The 23,445-nt window shown below is 36.2% G+C and overlaps 2 protein-coding genes across 2 annotated transcripts; one reads left to right on the forward strand and one right to left on the reverse strand.

Annotated features, from left to right (window-relative positions):
• The first annotated feature begins 236 nt into the window (after positions 1-236).
• LOC145765184 (uncharacterized) lies at positions 237-4,093 on the forward strand. Its single transcript, XM_082576962.1, has 3 exons — positions 237-545; positions 1,887-2,024; positions 2,661-4,093. The coding sequence occupies exons 1-3, from the start codon at positions 315-317 to the stop codon at positions 2,976-2,978; spliced, it is 687 nt and encodes a 228-aa protein (XP_082433088.1). The 5' UTR covers positions 237-314; the 3' UTR covers positions 2,979-4,093.
• A 1,516-nt stretch (positions 4,094-5,609) lies between these two features.
• Positions 5,610-7,965, reverse strand: LOC145765215 (uncharacterized). The gene has a single exon (XM_082576999.1). The coding sequence runs from the start codon at positions 7,963-7,965 to the stop codon at positions 6,832-6,834; it is 1,134 nt and encodes a 377-aa protein (XP_082433125.1). The 3' UTR covers positions 5,610-6,831.
• Positions 7,966-23,445: the final 15,480 nt, after the last annotated feature.

Genomic DNA, 23,445 nt, shown 5'->3' on the forward strand with positions numbered 1-23,445 from the left:
TTAGCCTCCTACTGTAAACTAAACAACAATAGCAGACAATGTCAAACATTGTATTGGAAACCATCCGATAATTGCCGCCCAAAGATCCAAACAAAGGAAAGCGTGATTGGAGTTTATTTGATCAACATGTAACTCCATTGAACTAAAAGAAAGGTCTAAATAAGTTCTTTGTTTTCGACGAGACATTCAGTTTAAAGGGAACACTGCAAATGCTACAAGATAGCAGACCAGTTTAAAGGTAGCGTAGGACGTTGAGAAGACAAACTCTGTGATATATATCTGCATCGTAGTAAAGTTTTTTGCACAAGTCAGATATGTTGGATGTAGAAAAGGTGTACCGCTCTGCTGTTGCAAAGCCACGGTTCACTCAGTCGTCAAGCCAACGGGAATCCCCCAGAAGACCTAAATCACATCATCCTCATCTAACTTGTTATTCTCCGTTGAAAGTCCGGGACTCCATCCCAAGCATGCTTCCTCTTCCTCCTATAGCTGTGCAGCAAAGTAGAGAGCGAGAATACGTTCTGGATGCTATCAAGTCTGATGTGGTGAGAATGAAATTATTGTTTGATATGTAAGCCTTCTGTAGCTAGGTCAAATCAGAGGCATTATACTTTTTAAAGAAAGCTATCTAAAACAGGAATAGTAATGGGTAAATGTAAGTTTGCACTCAGTTCCGACTTATAGCATACAGTAAGAAAGTTATTGGTTATGAAACTTAATTTAGAAAGGAAATAAACTTTTTTATTTCTTTATAGTTAAACTTTTGAACTACATTTAATTGAGCTGCAGCAGTGGCTTATATTTTTCAACGTTGCAGGCAAAAAGCAACTATATACTTGTTTGTTTTGGTTGACGCTTCCGTGCTTTTTATCTTTCCTTGTAATTTGTTTGGAAAGCACGACATCACTCTCTTGCACTTTCCAATAATTGCAATCAAGCATACTTTCAGTAGCCTACATATTTCACTCCATAACACAATTAAACTATAATAACTGAAATAATTATACGTAAAAATAATTTGGAAATTGTCTAAATTGTCTTTGCTTCGTAATACTTTGAATTTGAAGAGTATACCAAAGTTACCGAAAGTAGCCTAATTCAAAACTTGATTAAAATTTCAAAGTTGTTATCTAAAGAATGCCACAAAGAGTCTTCAAAGAGCGAAGATCAACACATATTTAGTTACGAACTATTCAGTTAACATGATGCAAGATAATTTAAAAGTAGATGTTTTTGTCAAGTATTTCATTGGTTATTATCTATAATTCTTAAGTTTTTAAAAATATTTCAAATCACTTCATTTCGTCACTTTTCTTTTTAACCTGTTTTCTTTTTGTGCAATTATAACTAGGCTATATTATGTCAATTACCACAGTCCTGCAGTGAGGAACATAGCTCGAACAACATTATTTTTCTTTCATTGTCCGCCCCGTTAGCTCAGTGGTTTCGTGCCCGGCTCAAGATCACGCAGTGCTAGTTCGACTCTCGGGGTATGCGCTTGAGCAACGCATTTCAGGATTGCTTTCCATTTAGCGGCACCTAATGAATTGAATAATTCCCCGGCAACAACACTTCAACAATCGGAAATTTCACTCTGTCAATCTTGGTAACCAGCCCTGCGTCAAAAGCTTCTGCAAGTATGCGAAACTACCAGGAATAACCTATCAAGGCTTTTTCAGTCCGAGGATAAAGATTCAAAAACCAATCAACCATTGTCGTACTTGATTCTAAGTATTGGCTTCCTCTTGTAGACAAATTTTCAAAGATGCTCGGTCTTTTGCTGTGTGCATTAGATCTATACTGGTGTTGTTTTAGTTTGCTGGTTTAAGTAGGTTAACCTTACTAGGTTAAATAAAATAAAACAAGATTTTTCTTCTTTGTTTTAGTTTTTCAACAGTCCTTACCACCGGCCACGGAGACAGTCAATAATTCGACCCTATGACGCTTTAAATGATCGCCATTCAGCTGGATATTTTCGCTCCCCGATGGTTAAAGAGACAGTGTCAAGAACAGTCTCAGTTCAAGTAAGATTAATGGAAAAGATTAAACCGGTTACAAATTTCAAGGGCAAAAATAGCTCTAGCTTAGAACGACCGTTCTCACAGAACTAAATAAAGGCGATCATGAAGACCTTGATTACTGGTTTTACTGGATCGGCGTTCGAAAGGTCGCTGATTCGACACTGCTCAAGAGCATGTAACTGCGCTTTTTGTAAGACACTTAAAGGCATGCCTGAAGGTTGGCTTCCTTGCATTCTGGTCCATTTAATCTAAATCTTCAACGACAAGGTGGAAGCCAAGATACGACAAAAAAAAACGATTTTATCATGCAATACATAGCTTTAGGGTACGGGAAGCATTCTTCCTGGAATGGGACATCCATCATCTTATTAAGTGCATTCAAGAATTTTAAATAGACTTGGTGCGTGTAAGGAGAGGACTGGTAACAAACATGGTTATAAAATCTGGCCTCTCCAGTTTGGGCCACACTGGCTTGAGATATAACCTAGAAACAAATTTAATGTTTGCAGACGTTGAATCAATGTAAAAACGACTGATTTGCTTGCTGGATTAGCCACTGCTATCTGCTCTTTATGCATGTCGCACAGCACGACATCATTTGCAAAAGGATTAAACAAACTAAATCGACTTTTCATTTAGGAAAAAAGAAGAATACCTCCAGAAAAAAGAGGTTTACATCGCATGTCAGCCAGATCCCGTTCCATACCAACTCCTCCTGCTGAAGTAGTTGAATATAAAGAAAAGAGCTTTGTTCTGGATAATGTCCGCTCAGAACGTCAGAGAAACAAACGAAATCCGATTATACCAGAATACAATGCAACAAAAGACAAACATTCAAGCCGATACTTTCGCAGAAGACTGGTGCAAAATGTATTGCGAAAAACAACAGCACAACCTCTAAGATTGTATCCTACTATAACTTTTTTTGCTCCAGCAAAAAACGACATTGTAGTTTGATTTTTATATTTTCTACTTTCTTAATTTTTTGAAGTCAGTCAAAGCTACAAAGTGATGAAGATTTTCAATCTTCGCTATTAACTCTCAGAGAAAAAGCAAAAAATATATATTTTTTGCGTTTTTACTTTTGTTCAATAAACTTTTCACGTAACTGAAAAGATTTCTTCCAACAAGTAAATTTTTTCTTATTGTGACATCACATAGACTGATTTAATCAGCTGGTAGGTGTAAATTTTCTTCAAAGTTTAATGCTAAAGTGTAGCTCAAAGATACTCATTTGATTTGTGATTTAACTCAGTTTTTCATAGTTCAAGCGTTAAATATGAAAATAAAAAAACTTTACTGGTAGAACGTAATTAACTTTGATGCTCATCTATTTCATTGACATAATTCTCGTATATAAAATCAATAACGAGTTGCTTTTTAAACTTCTATCAATACGTTTTTTTATGATGTACTGGCAGTAACAAAATAATGTCAGTTGCAAAACCTAGCAATGTACAGAACGTAGGATTAGCAATAACCTACTTCAGAACTGAATTTGACAACCTAAGAAATTTGTTTCTACCTGTTTGTGTAAAAAAAAGAGAAAGATTCTCTTCCTTAAAACATTCCTGATTTTTTGAAAAAGAACCTTATCGGTTGTAACTTTCTTTCAGCGCTAACATGTTTGGAATGTCTTTACTTTGAACCTTTTACAAACAATTACATGTTGATAATTTTTAATGCAATTCTCCATTAATATTTTGGATGTTTCATTTTACATGGGCTGTGTTTGGTATGATTGACGGAAAGAAATTGTTTCGAAAATGCAACTTTGTAAAATTTTATTTCTTATAAAAATTTGTTGTGGTTGTTATAAAGTTCATTAATGATAAAATTTGTTCCTTGTTTGTTTCTAAGTAAAAACAATTCAGTTTCGTTGTCAAATGAAACAAAATGAAAATCTCCGAACACAAAAACCACATTATTTTTGAAACTGCGTATAGCCTAGCGCCACATTCTTCAAATACTTGATAAAAAAAAAAAATCTGTCCAAGAGTGAATGAAAAAAAACTTTTGTAGCCGATTCAATAAGTTTTGCATCTGTGGTAAGTTTGTTTAGTAAAGATCTTGACAAGACAACATTTTTACGACAAATAACTTTATTTTTGTACTCTGTTTTGGGAAGGTGAAAAAAGCTGATAGCCTATGATAGCCTAAACCTAAGATCATAGGGCCATTGGATTACAGGACCGTCCGACCCGATATCTCAGTGGTTACGCGCCCGGCTCAAGATCACGCGGTGCTGGTTTGACTCTCGGAGTGTGCGCTTGAGCAACGCGTTTTAGGACTGCTCTCCATTCAGCGGCATCTAGTGATATGAACAATTCCCCGGCAACAACACTTGAACAATCGGAAACTTCATTCTGCCAATCTCGGTAACCGGCCCTTCGTCAAAAGCCTCTACATGTATGCAAAACTACCAGGAATAACCTATCAAGGCCTTGTCAGTCCGAGGATAAAAATTCAAAACCAACCAACCAAGCTCCGCTTTTCGGCAACATTAGAAGGGTTCATTGCCAAATCGACACTTTTTACACTTCACCACAAACTTGCTTTCAACAACAAAAATTTAAATTACAGAAAATCCAACTTCACTGATTGATATAACCCATAAAAGTACAATAATTAGTAAATCAAAAGAAAACTTACCTCTTCCAGTGTGGCGGATACGCCAAAAGTGGATTTTCACATCCCATGATCAAAATCCCTATTAAAAAATCCACTTAGAGGATTCATGGTGATGTAAGCCATTTTTAATCACGCTGGTTTTAAGCATTTTCAAAGTATTTTGATTCTTTTAAGCATTTTAATATTCCGCTTTATTATGTTTCTATTTGCTCTTCTTACTTTATTCTCATTTTCTCTTTGAGGAGAAAAGCATAAATAACCAATACCGTACCAAAATTCACAATGAACCGCCAGATGTCGCAGCGTCTGCACTGTGGGGGGGATTACCTTTCCTTTCTGTTGTTCTCTGATACTGTGACGTCTGTGTGGAGGCTCGCGTGAGAGATTTTGTTGTACATTTTTAAGGATGGTATTTTCCGGATGGGATCAAATAAATCACTTGTCTTCAATCTACACGATTTTTATGATTTGTTTTAACGCAAATATTGCATTGGCTGACAAACTCCTTATTATAGCCAACATTGTTTGCTAATGGCCCGTTTTGACAATATAAGCTATAGCCTACACAAAGTCTTAATGAAACAAAGAAACAAGTTCGATATAGATTCGTCGAATGTGTGGCCGAGCGATGAGAATCAAGGCCGTTAAAATGATGACTTGGACCCGGTAGCCTACCCATGAGATTCTTGGGCGGTAAATCAAGACAACTTTAAGAAAAACGCATTATATTAAAAGAATATGTTGTAGTTTCTGTAAGTTCTGGGGCCTCTTACCAAGGTTTTGGGCTCCTAAAACTATACCCTTTGGTCCAAACTCCAAAAGTATCTTCTGAACCCTTTATCAACGCTACTGGTGAGAAAACTCACAAGACGCTCCAAAGGGAATTGACTCGATACCGCTTAAGAATAGGAGACTGTCTTAGCTAAACACGTATAATGACACGTCAAAATAGGGGCTGGAGTATATAGTCGTTTCCTCTCTTCAACTATTTATTTTGTTGCATCTGCTATTACAATGAACTGCTTATTATCACAATGAAATAGAATGACTGCTGCAATCAACGGATATTTAGGCAGAGTAGAAAGAAAAATGAGTAATAGACATTTCAAAACCAACAATAACAAGTACACAACCAAACACTTTGCTTTGTTCGGTTTATACCAGTCAACAATTGCTTTAGACAAACTAAAATTTTCGCTTTAAAAGTGTTTATAATGAACCTGTTTGTTGACAAAACTCACTGTTAATTCACAAGCTTCAGAGATAAGCCGTAAAAGTATATGTCGCTTTCAAAGTATAGGCTATTAAATTTCTAACGTCAAGAGAAAAAACGATGCGCATTTTGTTGGTACTAACCAGTCAAGAGTTTCAAGCAGATAAGCTTTGTAGGTTAGGTTTTCAGTGCCAGAAATAATTCATTAGATCTGATCTTTGTAAATGAAAGATACTTTTTCAACACACACACACTTTGTGATAACAATAATTCAGTGTTATGATAGCTTCCTGTTTATGTTAAAAGGAATAAAAGCATAAATATCCTGTTGATTAAAACTAATGAAAAGGTAGAACACAATAGCGTAAAGCCCCTTTAGAAACACAATATGGTAAGCCGCAATAAAAAAAAAGTAGTATATCTGGATACAAAATTTCACTACAGTACCAGCTATATAGGCTATTAATACATACATTCAACTAGATATTACACAAACTTTCTTTCATTTAGATACAGAAAAATCAAATCGTTTCCAGAAATGTTGACAACAACACCAATTGGTTCATGCCAGAGTTGCATTACTTGCAGAAGGAACGTAAAAAAAGACGAAATGAAAATCCTTTGGAAGGATGCATATTCTTTTTGCATCTTAACAGTTTCAAAGCTTAATTTAAGCCGGAGCAAAGTGAAGCTTAATTCACAACCCGTTGCTTTGTTAGAAAGTTCTGATTTTCTTTATTGTTTGAAATTAGTTTTGATTGTTGAGAAACATTTTTCAATGATTTGATTAATCCCATTTTGCTTAGAAAATATCATGAATGTGCTAAATTAAAAGTGGTGTCTTTCGGACTGCTACACCGACACTTCCCTTCCTTTCCCGAAGAGCAGATTACTTTGAATTTTTTTAGGGATAAAAAGAAGATAAGATTTTCAAATGGGTTTGTGAAAACGGGATTACTCGCACACTTATTTTCCACTAAGCCTTTTTTCGTATTTCCTTTTTAGCTTTTCACTTAATTCCCCGAAAGTAACAGCTTCACTGACTAATTCCTCGCTTGCTGTTTCCAACTGCGAAATGTTTTCTTTTCTTTCTTGTACTGATTTCTTCAATTGTTCAAAAGGTTTCGCATGTTCTCCAGAATCCAAGGGATTTTCTAGAATCGCTCCTTCATTTGTTGAAGAGCCGAACGAAGATCGGTCAGTCAGGCTACCTTTCGACTTATCCGCCTCACTTTCATCTTCTTTTTCTCCGCTATCGGAGAAAGAAAAGAATCTATGCGAACTGCCCGAGCCGATTGAAAAACCTCGCATGAAGCTTGGTGTTTGGGATACAGATCCAGAACTAATCTGTCTTTCAGGGGTTACGTTTCTTCTTATTTCTGGTGGTTTCCCTTCCTCACCTTCGGCATTGCGTAAACTCAGTGTGACATTCGTTGTATTGCTGTCTGAAGTCAGATCAAGAACAGTTGGATCGAAAATGTACTCACCAAGCAAGACATCTCGTCTTTGTTTGAAAACAATATACAAACGAAATCGAATTTGCTGACATAAAAGCTCAGTGTTTGTGATTGAATGCAAGCACTCGTTTCTAAACCTGATTGAACCTGAGAAATTTTTAGAAACTTCATACTTTCCTTTGGTATGTCCTCTTGTTTCGGAATGGAGGAGCTTGCTGCGAACTTGGATAAAGAAAATTTCATCTACAGAAAAAGAACCAATATCATTGGTGACAGCACAAAGCATTGGATTTATATTAGTGGCGTCAACCACAAATATTTTTACACTATCACGTCCGGGCATTTTTGTAAAACTGACTTTAAGATCTATAGATGATTCAACTATTGGACTTGACCTGGATTTTTGACTTAAAAAAGGCCTATACTTTTTTATAATGTTCATAGCTCGAGTTTCTTTGTCTTCTTCGTCTGTGCCCCATGAGCTTGATTTACGAGTTTTTCTTTTTGAGCTTTGCGAGACAGGTTCTTTGGATGTACCTTTGCATGGCACAACTTCATCGGTACTTGAAATAAGTTTATCTTCTTCCGACTCTGATTTGCCTTCATTGATTTCACAAGTGATGCAACAACAGGTGATCCTCATAGTATCTATGCGTCACTATGAGCAAAAACTTTCACATACTTTTGAGAACCTGTCACAAAAAGCAAAACAGTGCAGGCTATAGTAACTTTTGTTTTTTACTGATAATGTTTGCCTGAAAAACAATGTCATCAATGTCAAAGTGAGACAAAACTAAAAATATACTTCCGCTAAGACCATCATAGGTCGATTCAAAAGTATTTAAAATAAATAATCGAGATTTATTGAGTACTCTGCTTCCACAGAACAACGTGTATCGATTGAAAATATGTCGACAACTGTTAAGAAAACAAATTCAAGTTTTGCTGAAAAAACAAGTCATGTTTATATAATCTAAATTTTTGATTTTCTAAGTACCAGTTCAGTATATTTTTATTTCTGACCATTACAACAAAAACAATGCATGCCAATCCAGTGCCAAATCCAGGGGGAGAGGAACGATTGCCTAGCTGAAACACCGAAAAAGTAACTGCAGTATTTATAGTATTTTTGCAATTAGTATAGTTCTACACGTCATTGTGTTTTGTTAAAACCGACCCACTAAGGCTACTTGCTTAATCCGCCCCTGTGCCAAATATAGAGGTCTAGAAAAAGGTAGAAGCGATAAAACGCGAACGTTATAATGTGCTTGGGATCAAAATAAAAAAAAAAACAATTTAAAATTTGGGTAACAACATCTTAACACTTGTATGCGTAGTGTTTAGTATATTTTGAAACATTAATTCCATGCAAGAGCGGGTGTCAACAAAAGCACTTTCAGAATTGCAGTTCATCGTCTCTATATTGTGACGTGTTTTGTCTCAAAAAGTATATTTCTTGTTCCTGTCCTTCTCTGCTTCTACTGCGGTAATTCAATCTGTTTTCCTTTGTCACACCCAGGGCAGCTGAGAAGATAATTTGGCCCAGGTACAAATAATATCATCGGACCTAAAAATCAAGACGCCCCCTATCAACACTAATGCACTCATCGGCACCGGCAATGAAATCTTTTGATTGTGGGAACTATTTCGCAGTGAGACCTGTATTGCGCTGCCCGCTATCCATTTAAGACATATCACAAACGTTTTTTATAACGAAGTAAACCAAACTATACTAAAACCAATACAACTATCTAAATCAACATTTCTTTTCTTTGTTTGAAATACCATTCGAAAAAATACTACAAATTCAAAAAGGTATTTACAGCCTACAGTAGCCTATAGGCTACTACTGTAGTACAGGTATCGATCATCTTCAAACGTTTATCTATCAAAAAGCTGTTTACTGCAAATCTAAGCAGAAAGAAACAACAAATACAAAAAAATGATCAAAACGGAAATTACAAAAGTTTGCTTCCGCCTTCAATATTTATCCTTTCAAGTCGTGCACACTGTAGCTAGGCTCAGAGCCAGGGTCATAGCGTATGGTCATCGTACTGACGAGTTTAATCCAGTGATTGTGCCTCCTTTGTTCATTCGTTGTTGCTCTACAACTATCCAAGCTTTTTAGCGACTTTATTTTTTTCATCAGCATCATATTGACAATGGGAACATGTAACTACTCTAAGTTATTCTAATTGATACATTCTGATGAAGCCTTAACAACACAAACCACCACTAGACTGGTGCACTCTACCACTAGACTGGTGCAAATAAAAATTGCTTTCCTGTCAGCCTATATGTGACGTCTTTCCATCCTTTGTGTTTAGCTGAAAAGTGACAAATTGACCAAATAGCGTACATGGGCTACTCATTGCACTTTTTTGAAATTTTTCCTGAATCCGGTTCTTGTTTACGCTTGCAATAAAGTTACAGTGTTATTGTGCGACAAATAAATAACACTACGGTATGTATGGTGACTTTATTGGTTGCGTAGTATTGCAGTAATATCGTTCTAAAAATAGCAATGCCAAATCGATCTCCCCGTAAAAAAGGGGGTTAAGTTTGAGTTTTGGCAATCACAGTAGTATTAACAGTGGTTCTCATTATTTATTACCTTATAGACCCTTTTTTCTTTTTCGAAATAATGGAGGACAACTCCAATTTTTCAAGCAAGAATAATTATAAAAAGATGGCCTTACAATAATTAAGAATGTACAGTAAAGCAAATTTTGCATAATTATATAGCAGCCTACAGGATATACACACTACACAGTGGCATAGCATACTAATGTATAAACATTTTTTTGGAAAATCACTTTAATTTGTAAAGAAACAAAAAGGCGAACAAATTGAAAGGAAAATTGACCAATTAGCCTAATTTATTGGTTAATGAAATCAAAAAATGTTGCATTGACAGATACCTTTCAGGGTTTGTACTCCAGTTTGGGAACCATAGATCTACAATAGATAAATTTGTATTGAAACGTTTCAGTTTATTACCACAAAAAGAAATCGATAAAAATCAGTCTTTCTAATGCTTGACGGTGTGCAGCCAAAAACGCTTGCAGTTTTACCTTTTGAGACACGAAGAAAAAAAAAATAAAAAAAAAGAGACACGATAAATGTGGTTTCGCAGCGTGGTTTCTTTTGATCAGGCCTAAAGTACATCAAAGTAACCTATCTAAAAATTTGTATCATCAATACTGCGCCGTTGATTATCAAGAAGATCTCGATCGCCGTGACCACTAGTGATTCCAGAGGTCATTGAGGCGGACTCCACCATTAGTACCAACAACAGACTGAAAACAGCAACTGAATAATATCAAATCCGTAGTATTAATCACAAAAGCAGCCGTGGAGCTACACCATAGCAATATCAATGAAGGAACGTAACCTAAACGTTACTTATATCAGCCACGTGTCAATACCATCCTAGTAGTTGTATCACCACCACAACAGTATCATCGCAATATGAATACCATCTCAGCATCGTTGCCATCACATCACCAATATCAACACATGATTGAAATAATCAGTTCACTTATATCAAAACTGACGGACTAATATCAAAATCGACTGAAGAATATCAAAACCGACTGACTAATAACAAAACCGACTGACTAATATCAAAACCGACTGAATAATATCAAATTCGACTGAAGAATATCAAAACCGACTGACTAATAACAAAACCGACTGACTAATATCAAAATCGACTGAATAATATCAAAATCGACTGCCTAATATCAAAATCGACTGAATAATGTCAAAATCGACTGAATAATATCAAAACCGACTGAATAATATCAAAACCGACTGCTTAATATCAAAACCGACTGACTAATATCAAAACCGACTGCTTAATATCAAAACCGACTGACTAATATCAAAATCGACTGACCAATATCAAAACCGACTGCCTAATATCAAAATCGATTGCTCAATATCAAAACCGACTGATTAATATCAAAACTGACTGCCTAATATCAAAACTGACTGCATAATATCAAAATCAACTGAGTAATATCAAAATCGACTGACTAATATCAAAACCGACTGCCTAATATCAAAACCAACAGAATAATATCAAAATCGACTGACTAATATCAAAACCGACCGACTAATATCAAAACCGACTGCCTAATATCAAAACCGACTGCATAATATCAAAATCAAATTAGCAGATATAAAACAAAAGTAGGCTACATTTAATCTCTTGTTATTCGCAGGGTTTTGTCGCCATATGATAGGCCCTAGCCCTAGTAATTAGGCCAGTGGTTCCCAACCGGGGGTGAATTCCCCACTAGGGGGGGAATTTTGCAATTTTTAGGGGGGAATTTGGTTTTAGGAAATGTAAACCTTTTTAAGCCTCGTAAGTTGGCCTACACTAGAGTGTTAAAGAGGAAATTATTATTAGATTAACTTCCGATTATTTAAGCAACTGTGCACTGACATGGATGCAGGCCATCACGTAGGCCTACTTCTTTTTCATTCAAATACTCGATGGCTTTCAAGAGGAAACGTAACCAAACGAGTGTTTGAGCTCATAGACGAGCTTAAATTATTTTTTGACCTTTAAATAAAATTGGAATTTGTTGCATTGCTGAATGATGACAAATGGATTAGGTTACTTGCTTATTTGTTTGGTCCATTGAATTAACTAAATCTGAAAATGCAAGGGAAAAACACCAATATACGGTATATATCCAATCGCCATCTCCGTTCAAAGCAGATTGCGCATCAACAATTCAACATGGGTTATCTGTATCTTTGAGTCATTGAGATATTGGTAGGCTACCATGTGAATTTACAAGCTGTAGGCCTACTGCTTCCATGCTGGCTCAAGGCAGGTTGGAAGTGAGTGATTGATTAATGTCACTGTTATTAGGAGTTGTCTTAAGATACTAGAAGGCTCTGCTGTCCTGGTCGAGGGGGACTACGTTTTGTCTGGCCTCTACCTTTCGACCATCCTGGCTTGGGTGGCCCTTCAAGAAGCAGATGCCAGTACCGCTCAGCACTTAAAGATGCTTTGGTAGTTTTCACCAGCAAGCTTGATAATTGAAAGAGAAAAGTTAGAATGAACAATTCTTTAAAGTCGATGATGATTCTTTAAACATGGTAACATGTTCAAGTTAGAATGAACAATTGAACATGTTACCATGTTTAAAGAATTGTCATCGGTGCTGCTTGTTGACGGCAAAGAACAAGTTCTTCCAGAGTTGGAAAAAGAATTGATTTGCAACATCTCACAGCATTAGAACTGGAATTTATTCGATATTTTCCTGAAGTTTATGACGATGAGCTTGATTTAATAGGAAATTCATTCACATTGTTGATGAAAAACCTTCCAGATAAATTGCAGGATGAAATTTTACAACTCAAAACGGTTTCTTGCGCAAAAGACTTATTCAGAGAAAAATTAATCACTAGATTTTGGCCAATAATGTGTAATTTCTATCCCAAAGTGGCAGAGAAAGCTATTCGAAATATCCTCCCGTTTGCTTTCACTTATCTATGCGAATCAGGTTTTTCAACTCTTGGAAATGAAAACAAAAGAGCGAAACAGATTAGACGTGGAGAATGATATTCGTTGTGCTCTTTCCACTATTCTTCCACCACATTCATGAGTTGTCAAAACAACAAATCACAAGCTTCACACAGACTGTTAAATGCACTGACTCTTATACTGTATTTTGATTGAGTGTATTCTTTGAATAAAATACTTTTCAGCAACGTTCTTCATTAATTAAATTATTTTAGTATGAAAAGGAATATTAGGCGTACAGGCTAAAAAGCTTATTACTAGCGAAAGTTTAGTTTATTTTCCAAGACTTAGATTAAAATATTAATGTAAACGAGTTTTTAACAAACTAAATTTATAGGGGGGGAATTTAGATTTGAATAACGACTGAAAGGGTCCACCGGTTAAAAAAGGTTGGGAACCACTGAATTAAGCGATTAGTTTTCGTCAATTATTGTAGTAAGAAAACAACAGTGGAGTTGTTACAAACACATCGTCGGTTCGGGAAGGTTGTAATGCTTTCTCTCTGATTTTAATGTTACGTAGATATTGCGTAAATATTTGTCTTGGCAACGTCATGTTTAGGTCTCCTACATTTGTCGCCAGAGTGGCGCTGTTTTAAACTTTCGATACGAATCCTGTGGAATCATGGGACAGCGACTTTCTTGCCCTCTCGCTATGATGTCTGTGTTTTGTTGTTCAACGTAACTTTTATGTATTTAGTAAAGATATGGGCCACTGCTTTCTAAGCGCAGTCGAAAGTGAACGGCGCAAACGGCGCTTTCCATCCATCCTTCAATTTATTTGATCAGTTTAGTAGCTTGATGTGAGCATTGCCATAGCATGTATTCGCACTTTTAGTGCAGCTTCATTTATGGCATGAATATAAACAGTAATAGTTTAGTTCTATCTTTCAGATTTAAGCTCGTTGTAGGTGTTTGCCACAACTATTCGAAATCTCTCTTTTTCTTTGTCTTTAAATACCAATCTCAATTTGATATAGTTTATTTCGAATTTGTCTATTGCAAGGGTACTGTCTTTTTGAGTGGAAACGTTGGAAATTAATAGAAATTATTTGAGAGCATTTCGTTTTGGCACCTACAGACTAAACTGCAGTGATTCTTCATGTATTACGAATCAAGGATTTGGTAAGAGCTGCGAATTTCAGACGAATGTCTGGATAAATTCGTTATTCGAACAGCGTTTTTTGCAACTATCCGCCTAACCTAACCCTATATCAGCAGCATGCAGATACGACCGCTCGACCAGTAACCACGAAAAAAAGCAGACTTAGGCTAGATCACTCTAATTTTGGTTGTCGTATTTTAGGTGTGTCGGAAAATATTGTACGAAACGTTCAGCTTCAATCGATTTGCTTGTTTCAACTGTTATTGCTTGTTTCAGATTAGTTTTGAAAGTATTTTTTGCTTGCTATTATAATCGTGTGCTTTACTGATAATGAGTGTTAAAATTGAAGAAGGCCAAAGGCGTGGTTCCAATATTTACGTACACGAAGGCTTTCGATATTTGTTAAATTACAGTCGAAATGGAAAGATGTACGTGCGATGTACTTTGTACAAATCAAATAACTGCAAAGGTGCGGGTACTTTTGATGCATCGTCATTGAGTATATTGGTTACGAAACCTCATAACCATGATGAGACATTGTATCAAGCTGAAGTTGTTGCTTTGAAAAGCGCTCTCAAAAGGAAAGCTGAGAATGAAACAGGAAGTTTGCGTGAACTTTTCGATAACGAAACGAGAAGTAACCCCTTTGGTGCAAGTATTTCATTCAAGGAAATGGAAAGCTCGATGTCAAAAAGAAGAGCTTCTACAGTGCCCAAAGTCCCTAAAACGATAGAAGACTTTATTGATTCCTTGATGCAAAGCGGGTTTAACACCTACTATCAACGGAATGTTGAGTGCGAAGGAAGTGTGTGTGCCATCCTTCTCTCCAGCGATACCATGAAGAGTGAACTTGAAAATTCGCACACCATACAATTTGATGGAACCTTTTTTACAGTTCCAAAGCTTTTCTTTCAGATGTTTACCATATTTGTCTTCAAAAACAACCATACGCTACCAGCCGTGATATGTTTTATGGTGTCAAAAACGAAGAAACATTATAAGGCAGTATTTTTAGAAATTAAAACAATGGTGCCTTCATTTCAGCCGACAAGGGCCATCTCTGATTTTGAGGCAGCATCACGAGGCGCTATTAAGGAAGTATTTCCCAACATCAACCTTGTAGGTTGTATGTTTCATTACAAACAAGCACTTTGGCGCCAATTGCAACACCATGGTCTAGTCAGTAGTTACTTTTCAAACAGCTCCTTGAAAAATTGGATAAAATGTGCAATGGCACTTCCGTTCGCACCCGCCTCAGATATAAATGCTGCATATGATGCATTGAATGAGCACATCGACATCACTTTACAACCATCAGGATTGCTGAAATTAGAAAAGTTCAAAAAGTATGTTAAATCATACTGGTTAGATAGGGTGCAAGCGATGGAACTCTCTGTATTTGATGTTGACATCGCCACAAACAACGGTGCAGAGTCCTTTCACGCCAAACTAAAGCAGCGTGTGAAAGTAAACAAGCCCAATGTATGGGTCTTTATGAAGAACATTAACAATGTTATAGCTGATTTCGACAACGAATATCAGCGGTTAGCAAATGGGCTGGAAATTTCGCGGCCACGCAGACAGGCTACTCAAGATCTGTTCGATTTGAGAACTGATCTGAAGGAGAAGTTTAGAAGTAATCAGATTACCCTTCTGGAATATATCCAGTCCATATCAGCCAATGAAGCAGATCTAGAAGCAGTTCATCTTGCTTCGAATATTGGAACGGATGTTGTGACAAGTCAGCCATCACAAGAAAAGTGTGTCGTTTGCCTTCAGCCTCGTTCAGCCACATTTTGCTTCGATCCCTGTGGCCACGCTAATGCATGTGAAAGTTGCGCGTCACAGATCGTAGACTTGGGATATCATTGTCCGACATGTCGTGTAACTGTGGCCAAAATAATTAAAATATTTTCATAGTTTTAACGTTGTTTGTGTTTTGCTTTGCATGTTAGATTAGTTTAATGAATGTACTAGGTCAGTAGACCAGCGTCACTTACGATCTATCAATTTTGAAATTGGTTTCGCCCAATTCTAGGCTTCAGCAAAAGGCCGAATTCGTGAAGTCGGATCGAATCTTGGATCGAACCCACAATTTCCTGTTCACAAACTCGGATTTAATCTTTGATTATTGATTCTACTTGTCTTTCATCTCAGATTTAAACAATCTTTCATTAATGAAAGAAGTGGCGAATCAGTGATTAACTTCTAATTTCTGAATAAGCCTACAAAATTGTGGGCTCAATCCGAGGTCGAGTTATAGGAGATGCGATCCGACTTTGTGAATTCGACTTTAAAACAATGATGATGTTCAGGTTGGTCTTATTCGCTATCTCTCGTCGCTGTTTTTTGTGTTGCTCCAATGTTTCTACTTTGTTGTATAGGCTACTTGTGTCTTACCTTATTGTTTTGTGTTTCGTTAAGAACTAATTTTTCATGTTGCTACTAGCAGACACGTACTATCCGAAAAAGAAACGTAATTTTTTCATTATTTACTTTATTTCATTTTTATTAAACCTGCAACTGTATCCGATCATTTTGTACACCCTGTAAATGTTTGGTTTTGCACGTGAAATTCCTTTAATCGTGGCTTGACACTTTGAAGGTTGGGACATAGGCGTAGCCGGGGGGGGGGGGAGGCAAAGGGGCCATGCCCTCCCAAATTTCTAAGATTTGCCTATCAATGGTTACATTATAGTAAGAAAGTAATGGCTGATGTACCCCGACTTTTGTTCCAGCTTCTCGGTGTTATGGAGAGTTACACATTATACAAGGATCGATAGACTAGGAAGCGACCCGAACGATAGAATGTACAAAGTAAACAAAATCATCCAGTTTCGGTAACTTTTTCAGTATCTGGAAAGCACACGTAAATAAATAACGCGAAATTGTAAGAATATTATACAGAAAAATTGACGAGTAATTCAAGCTAAAAACACTTTTTAGACAATTTAAAAAGTACAATTTGTAAACATTGAAAATCTGCGAAATATTTGTTGCAAAAGTTATTGTAAAACTGTTCAGAAATTAGACGTAATTAAATATTGAGAAACAATGTAGGCTACTCAGATCAATCAGGAAATTAGAGTCAGCATAAGTTTGCCTCCATTGTTTCTCAGTATTTAATTACGTCTGATTTATAAACAGTTTTACAATAACTTTTGCAACAAATGTTTGGCAGTTTTTAATGTTTCACAAATTTTACGTTTTATAATGTCTAAACAGCGTTTTTAGTCTTATTTACCAGTCACTTTTTCCCTATAATTATATTCAAGGCCGTATTAAGGGTTTATGGGGCCCTGGGCTGAGCTGAAAGTGGGGGCCCTTATCAAGTGACATTTTTTGCTAAAAAAGGTTATCGATCAATGACACTAAAAGCATTTCTCAGCAGCTGGGGGCTCTGCCTTCAAACCCAGAGTTGTGTGTATCGTGTAGTTGGTACTGTGCTTTTGCTGCGATTGGGATCGAAAAAAGCGATTAAACAAGAACATTATTTTTAGAACAACAAAATGACATAATTTGTTCAATGCTGACTTCATTAGAGGGGTGCAAACTCTCAAACTTACCCGAGCGACCCGAGCGCAATACTCTCAAACTTACCCGAACTTACCCGATTCTCTAGGTAGGCTACGCCACTGTTCTCTAGTTGTCTTTTTGAAAGCAAAACCAATCATTTTAGAGCAGATCAACAAATGTATCCATTTGTGAGATAGGTTATTACTGTTCAAAGTGAACTTGATTCTTTCTCCACAATTTTTAGTGGCAACATTTTCAATACAAATTGCTAATAGGCGATTGTTGATAGATAGCCTACTGTACGATAACATGTTCATTTTGTGCAATATACTGTTCAAAACAAACAATATTGTCCCAAGAAAATTGTGAGTAAAAACCTAGTTAATTTTCAACAGTACAGTATTTCTTCGGAAAAGATTTATTTTCTGGTTGAAAAGCAAATTTTGGAATGACAATAAACTTTTAGTGCCTGGTGTGAATGGTGTCGAATACTTAAACACAAAACTGTTGAGATACAGAGCGATCAAAGTAAGCTTAATCGTTTCACAAAAACACTAAACGTTTTGTTTTTGGCGCAACTTTACGTATGAACTGTGAATTGTTTGTCAGCTTCACACGATAAAAACAAAATCATATTCATAGGAGTAGGCTATAGGCAGGGCCGGATTAACCATTAGGCTAATAAGGCTATAGCCTTAGGCCCTGGAAAAATTCGGCCCTCAATTATTTTTTTAAGGTTAAATTTTTGTAAAGCTGGTAGTGATACAGATCCAGTACAGTAGGCCTACAGTTTTTGCTTAAAAACGAATGACTGAGTTGAGTCAATACATATGAAGAGCCCATTTCCAATACCACGTAAGCGCCACTTTTATCGAAATTGAGTTTAGAGCAGGGCTTTTCAACCGGGAGCCGTTTGTCGGAGGGTTGCGAGGCGCTTGAAATTCCAGTGTATTGTTTTCAATTCTTTTTTGCCAGAAAAGATTAAAAACTGCGTTTTTTCGCAATTGAGCATTCCTCTACTTGAGGTTATTATATCGTTTAACAACGCTATGGTAAAAAAGCAAAATTATGTAGAATCCTATGCAAAATATAGATTTCTCAGTATCGTTTTCAACGGCATTAAAAAAATTAGTGTCGGCTATTTTGGAAGTTCTTTTAGCAACATGTGCACGCATTGACAAACTTAATAGCCTAGTTATACAGTATATCTCACTGAAATTGATTTAAATAAATCCATAAAAGATTGCAATAAACTCAACCGGTGAAAGTGCGAAAACGTAGATTATTCTCATTATTTTTTCCCTATAATCTATCTATCCAAGCTTGATAGAAAATGGAAATAACAATCGGAGGAAATATAATAAAAGCCGTAGGCCTAACAACATCGCAAAAAAACGTTTTTCGTTTCGGAAGTATACGTTGGAACAGCAAAACTAAACATAACGGGATGTCGGCATAAATCGAATTTGGTAAATTTTGCATTAAATATGCTTTTGTTGAATACTTTTAAGGGGGGTCGCAAGACTCCATTGATTGCACTGAGGGGGTCGCGGTGGAAAAAAGGTTGCAAACTCCTGGTTCAAAGTGTCATTAGGTAGAGTATTGCCATAGGTAGCCTACCTACTATCGAGTTGTCACGAGCTTAGTTGGCGGAAAGCGACGAATGGAGGTTTGATCATAGTGCTGTTTGCTTATGGCGTCATAAACATTTGTCATGTTTTAGATCAAAAAAAATTGTTTGGAAAAGTGGATTTTATGTTGCTGAAATTTATAGCGACTTAGCTTAATTATTACGGTAACTTGGTTTGCCAACTAAGCATTTTTTGTCGTGATGTGCTTGGATGGGCGATGCCTTAAACAAAGTATTGTTAATCGCTTAAAGTCAAAACATTTGGCCCCCCAAAAATTTTGGGCTGGCTACGCTATGGGGTTGGGGGGATGTCAATTCAACTTTTTTTGTATCAACAGTTGTATCTTTGAAATCACTGAAGCTACGACTACGAGATTTCTTGACTTTTCCTAAATATTATTCAGCTACAGCATATTAAAATAATTTCAATAATTTTGATCAAATACATTATCTTTTAATATAATACGGTATTTTCAGCACCTACCTCAACATTAAATAATAATCACAGCTGGACTAGTTTTCCAAAGTTGGAACGAAAACAAACAATAGCCAGAAAGTAGATTAAGTCTATTGTTATCAGACAGTTTTCTAGGAAAACTGTAGGCCTACTAATCCGCTATACAAGTGCAATTCTTCCATTGTCTGCAGGGAGGAGCAAGGGATAATTGCTTTATCGCATTAGCCTAACGCGAGCAAAAGCTTGGGCTGGACTTTCTATTGTACACCAATTGGGACTTTGATCTTTTAAGCAACTAGTCGATTTTGATATTGTTCAGTCGATTTTTGATATTAATCCGTCGGTTTTGATATTAAGCGATCGATTTTGATATTAGGCAGTCGATTTTGATATTATTCAGTCGGTTTTGATATTAAGCAGTCGGTTTTGATATTATTCAGTCGATTTTGATATTAGGCAGTCGATTTTGATATTAGGCAGTCGATTTAGATATTAGTCAGTCGGTTTTGTTGGTAGGCAGTCGATTTTGATATTAGTCAGTCGATTTTGATATCAAGCAGTCGATTTTGATATTAGGCAGTCGATTTTGATATTGTTCTGTCGATTTTGATATTAGTCAGTCGGTTTTGATATTATTCAGTCGATTTTGATATTAATCAGTCGATTTTGATATTAGTCAGTCGGTTTTGATATTATTCAGTCGATTTTGATATTATTCAGTCGGTTTTGATATTAAGCAGTCGGTTTTGATATTAGTCAATCGATTTTGATATTAAGCAGTCGGTTTTGATATTATTCAGTCGATTTTGATATTAGTCGGTCGATTTTGATATTAGTCAGTCGATTTTGATATTATTCAGTCGGTTTTGATATTATTCAGTCGGTTTTGATATTATTCAGTCGATTTTGACATTATTCAGTCGATTTTGATATTATTCAGTCGATTTTGATATTAGTCAGTCGATTTTGATATTATTCAGTCGATTTTGATATTAGTCAGTCGGTTTTGATATTATTCAGTCGATTTTGATATTAGGCAGTCGATTTTGATATTAGGCAGTTGGTTTTGATATTATTCAGTCGGTTTTGATATTATTCAGTCGATTTTGACATTATTCAGTCGATTTTGATATTATTCAGTCGATTTTGATATTAGGCAGTCGATTTTGATATTAGTCAGTCGATTTTGATATTAGTCAGTCGGTTTTGATATTAGGCAGTCGATTTTGATATTAGGCAGTTGGTTTTGATATTATTCAGTCGGTTTTGATATTATTCAGTCGATTTTGATATTAGGCAGTCGATTTTGATATTATTCAGTCGATTTTGATATTAGTCAGTCGGTTTTGATATTAGTCAGTCGGTTTTGATATTAGTCAGTCGATTTTGATACTGTTCAGTTAATGATGTAATTGTATTAGATAAGGTCTTGTGCAGTCAATGTGTAGTTTCTGTTGCTGTGATAATAAGTTGTATGTTCTTAAAGTATTTGATGATATATGTCATTGTGCGATGTAGATGCGTTGTTGGTACTATTGCGGGTGATGATCTTATGATACTGATTTTGTTCTTAAGCCGTTGTTGAGTTCCTTCCAGTGGCGATATTGCTACGATTGTGTGATCGTTCCAACAATGAAGTAAATCAAGGCAAATGATATAAATGCGACACTGATCTATTTCTCTTGTTGATTTTCTGGCGCGTTCCCATTGAGGCAAGGAAACTCTCTCATCACGTTAAAGTTGTCAAGAAACCACAAAAGAACGTTAATTACACCCACAACCAGCTCTACAAAAGGATCTTAAATGACCCAAAGGTAACCGAACGGTCGCAACATCTTAAAAGTTAGTTCACCTTAAAAGTTAACACCTTAAATCCCAGTTCCTTCATATATAAGGAGATTCCTTTTGTCGTCTTGTAAAAGGGTTGAAATTGTTTGACTTTGAAAAACTTTGAAAATGTTTATTGTTTCATTCTGCAAAAACTGTAAAGTACAGTGCAAACCCTATTTATGTTGTAAAAGACACCTTTCTTTTGCGTGTAGCTTAAAAATGTAACTATCACACTTTCATAAAACTAATGTCTAATTTTTAAAATTTGTTGCCCGCACTTTATTTATCTATACTCCACCAAGCACTGCTTTAATGCCTTTTGAGATTTTTAACTGCACCTACTAAGTAAACTAACCGTCTAAAAATGCTGTGTTGTTATCGAAGTCTGTTGTTTACTACTTCCTGTCATGAAAAAAAATGGTGAAGACTTAAGCAAAACACAGGAAATACTATGTTCCCAACCTTAGTTAAGTTTTAAGTCCCACAAAGTTTTTCTTTAGTTCTCTGTGAAGTACAGCATGGAAGACAGGTTGTTGATATGCACACTTTGCTATTACGATTATACAATGCATTGACTGTTCCAATATCTTTGGTGTTATGTGAGAAAGAATCAAAACAGAGATATCCTGTTTATTAAAATCTTGAAAAGCACTGCACGACAAGGCTTTCTACTTAGCTAGTAGTAAAGTCATACGAATAAAAACAGTTTAATTTGGACCCCTGTATAATTTAGACCCCCAAATAATAAACTAATGATATTTCCTTTCCATAAAATTGATGTTAACTTTATTTTTTTTAACATAGGGAACACAAATGCTACTAAATGGTATGGTTAGTTTGGTTTTGAATCTTTATCCTTGGCTGTGGCGGCTCGTCCATAGAAACTGCAGAACTGCAGCACCCCTGCACATTTCAGTATTTTATTTTTTTACTAATTTCACGTTTTTTTCTCATATTCTCTATAGATCCTATCGACTAGAAGTTTTATAATTTCTGGATTTTAAAAAGTATTATGATTTTTTAAGTTTTATATTTGGAAGCCCTGAACTGCAATCTTATAAAAGAAGAACAAAGAGAAATTGTGCCGTCATATTTTGGCTGAGGTTGCTTTAAAATCCCACAATTCCGAACTACAAATTCTGCAGTTGCTGGTCAGGCTAGCTACTGTTGCAAGTACGGTATACTTTCATCGTTTTCAAGCGCAATATTAGGTGGCTGCGACTGATGCTGTTACTATGTTACCTAATTTTAATGAAAGAGTTTTGATAGATTTGCTGAAGCCAAAAAGCGCCGAATGGAGTTTATCTATAAATGAAGTGGACCAGAAGGGGCAATTGCAAATAAAACTCCCCATCTGTCGTAAGTAGAAACAATTTCATGAGAATTTCAACACTACTTGTTGGATGAGAAGGTATTTTTGCGTTCTTTAACGTTTTTTTCGTTCTGCTACAATTCCTCGCTTTTTACTATCTTCATTTTCCATTGTGTTTTGTTTGCTCATCAAATGCGAAATAAACTCATTCATGTTATTAACGACCACCCCGTTTGTGTTTTCATCAGAAAAGCCATGTTTTTGGTGTCTTCACATGCTAAAACTGCCTATTTAAACTTGTTGAATTTCAGGAATTTAAGTGCTCAGAATGCACGAAATACCACTAAAATAAAGTAAAAATTTATGGGGGGCATGCCCCATACCTCCTTACCTTGACATCACGCCTTTGGCGCTCGCTCTTTCGCGTATACCTCCGGTTGCAGCACCCCCTGTTATAAATGCCACGAGCCGCCACTAATCTTTGGACTGATAAAGCCTCAGACGGGTTATTCTTGGTAGTTCCGCATACTTGTAGAGGCTTTTGACGCAGGACCGGTTACCAAGATTGGCAGAGTAAAGTTTTTCATATAGTTGTTGAAGTGTTGTTGCTGGAGGACTATTTCATCCACTAAATGCCGCTGAATGGAGAGCAGTCCTGAAATGCATTGCTCAAGCACACACCCCGAGAGCCGAACCAGCGCCGCGTGATCTTGAGTCGGGCGCTTAACC

The sequence above is a fragment of the Aplidium turbinatum genome, chromosome 2, assembly GCF_918807975.1.
Source record: "Aplidium turbinatum chromosome 2, kaAplTurb1.1, whole genome shotgun sequence".
NCBI lineage: Eukaryota > Metazoa > Chordata > Ascidiacea > Aplousobranchia > Polyclinidae > Aplidium > Aplidium turbinatum.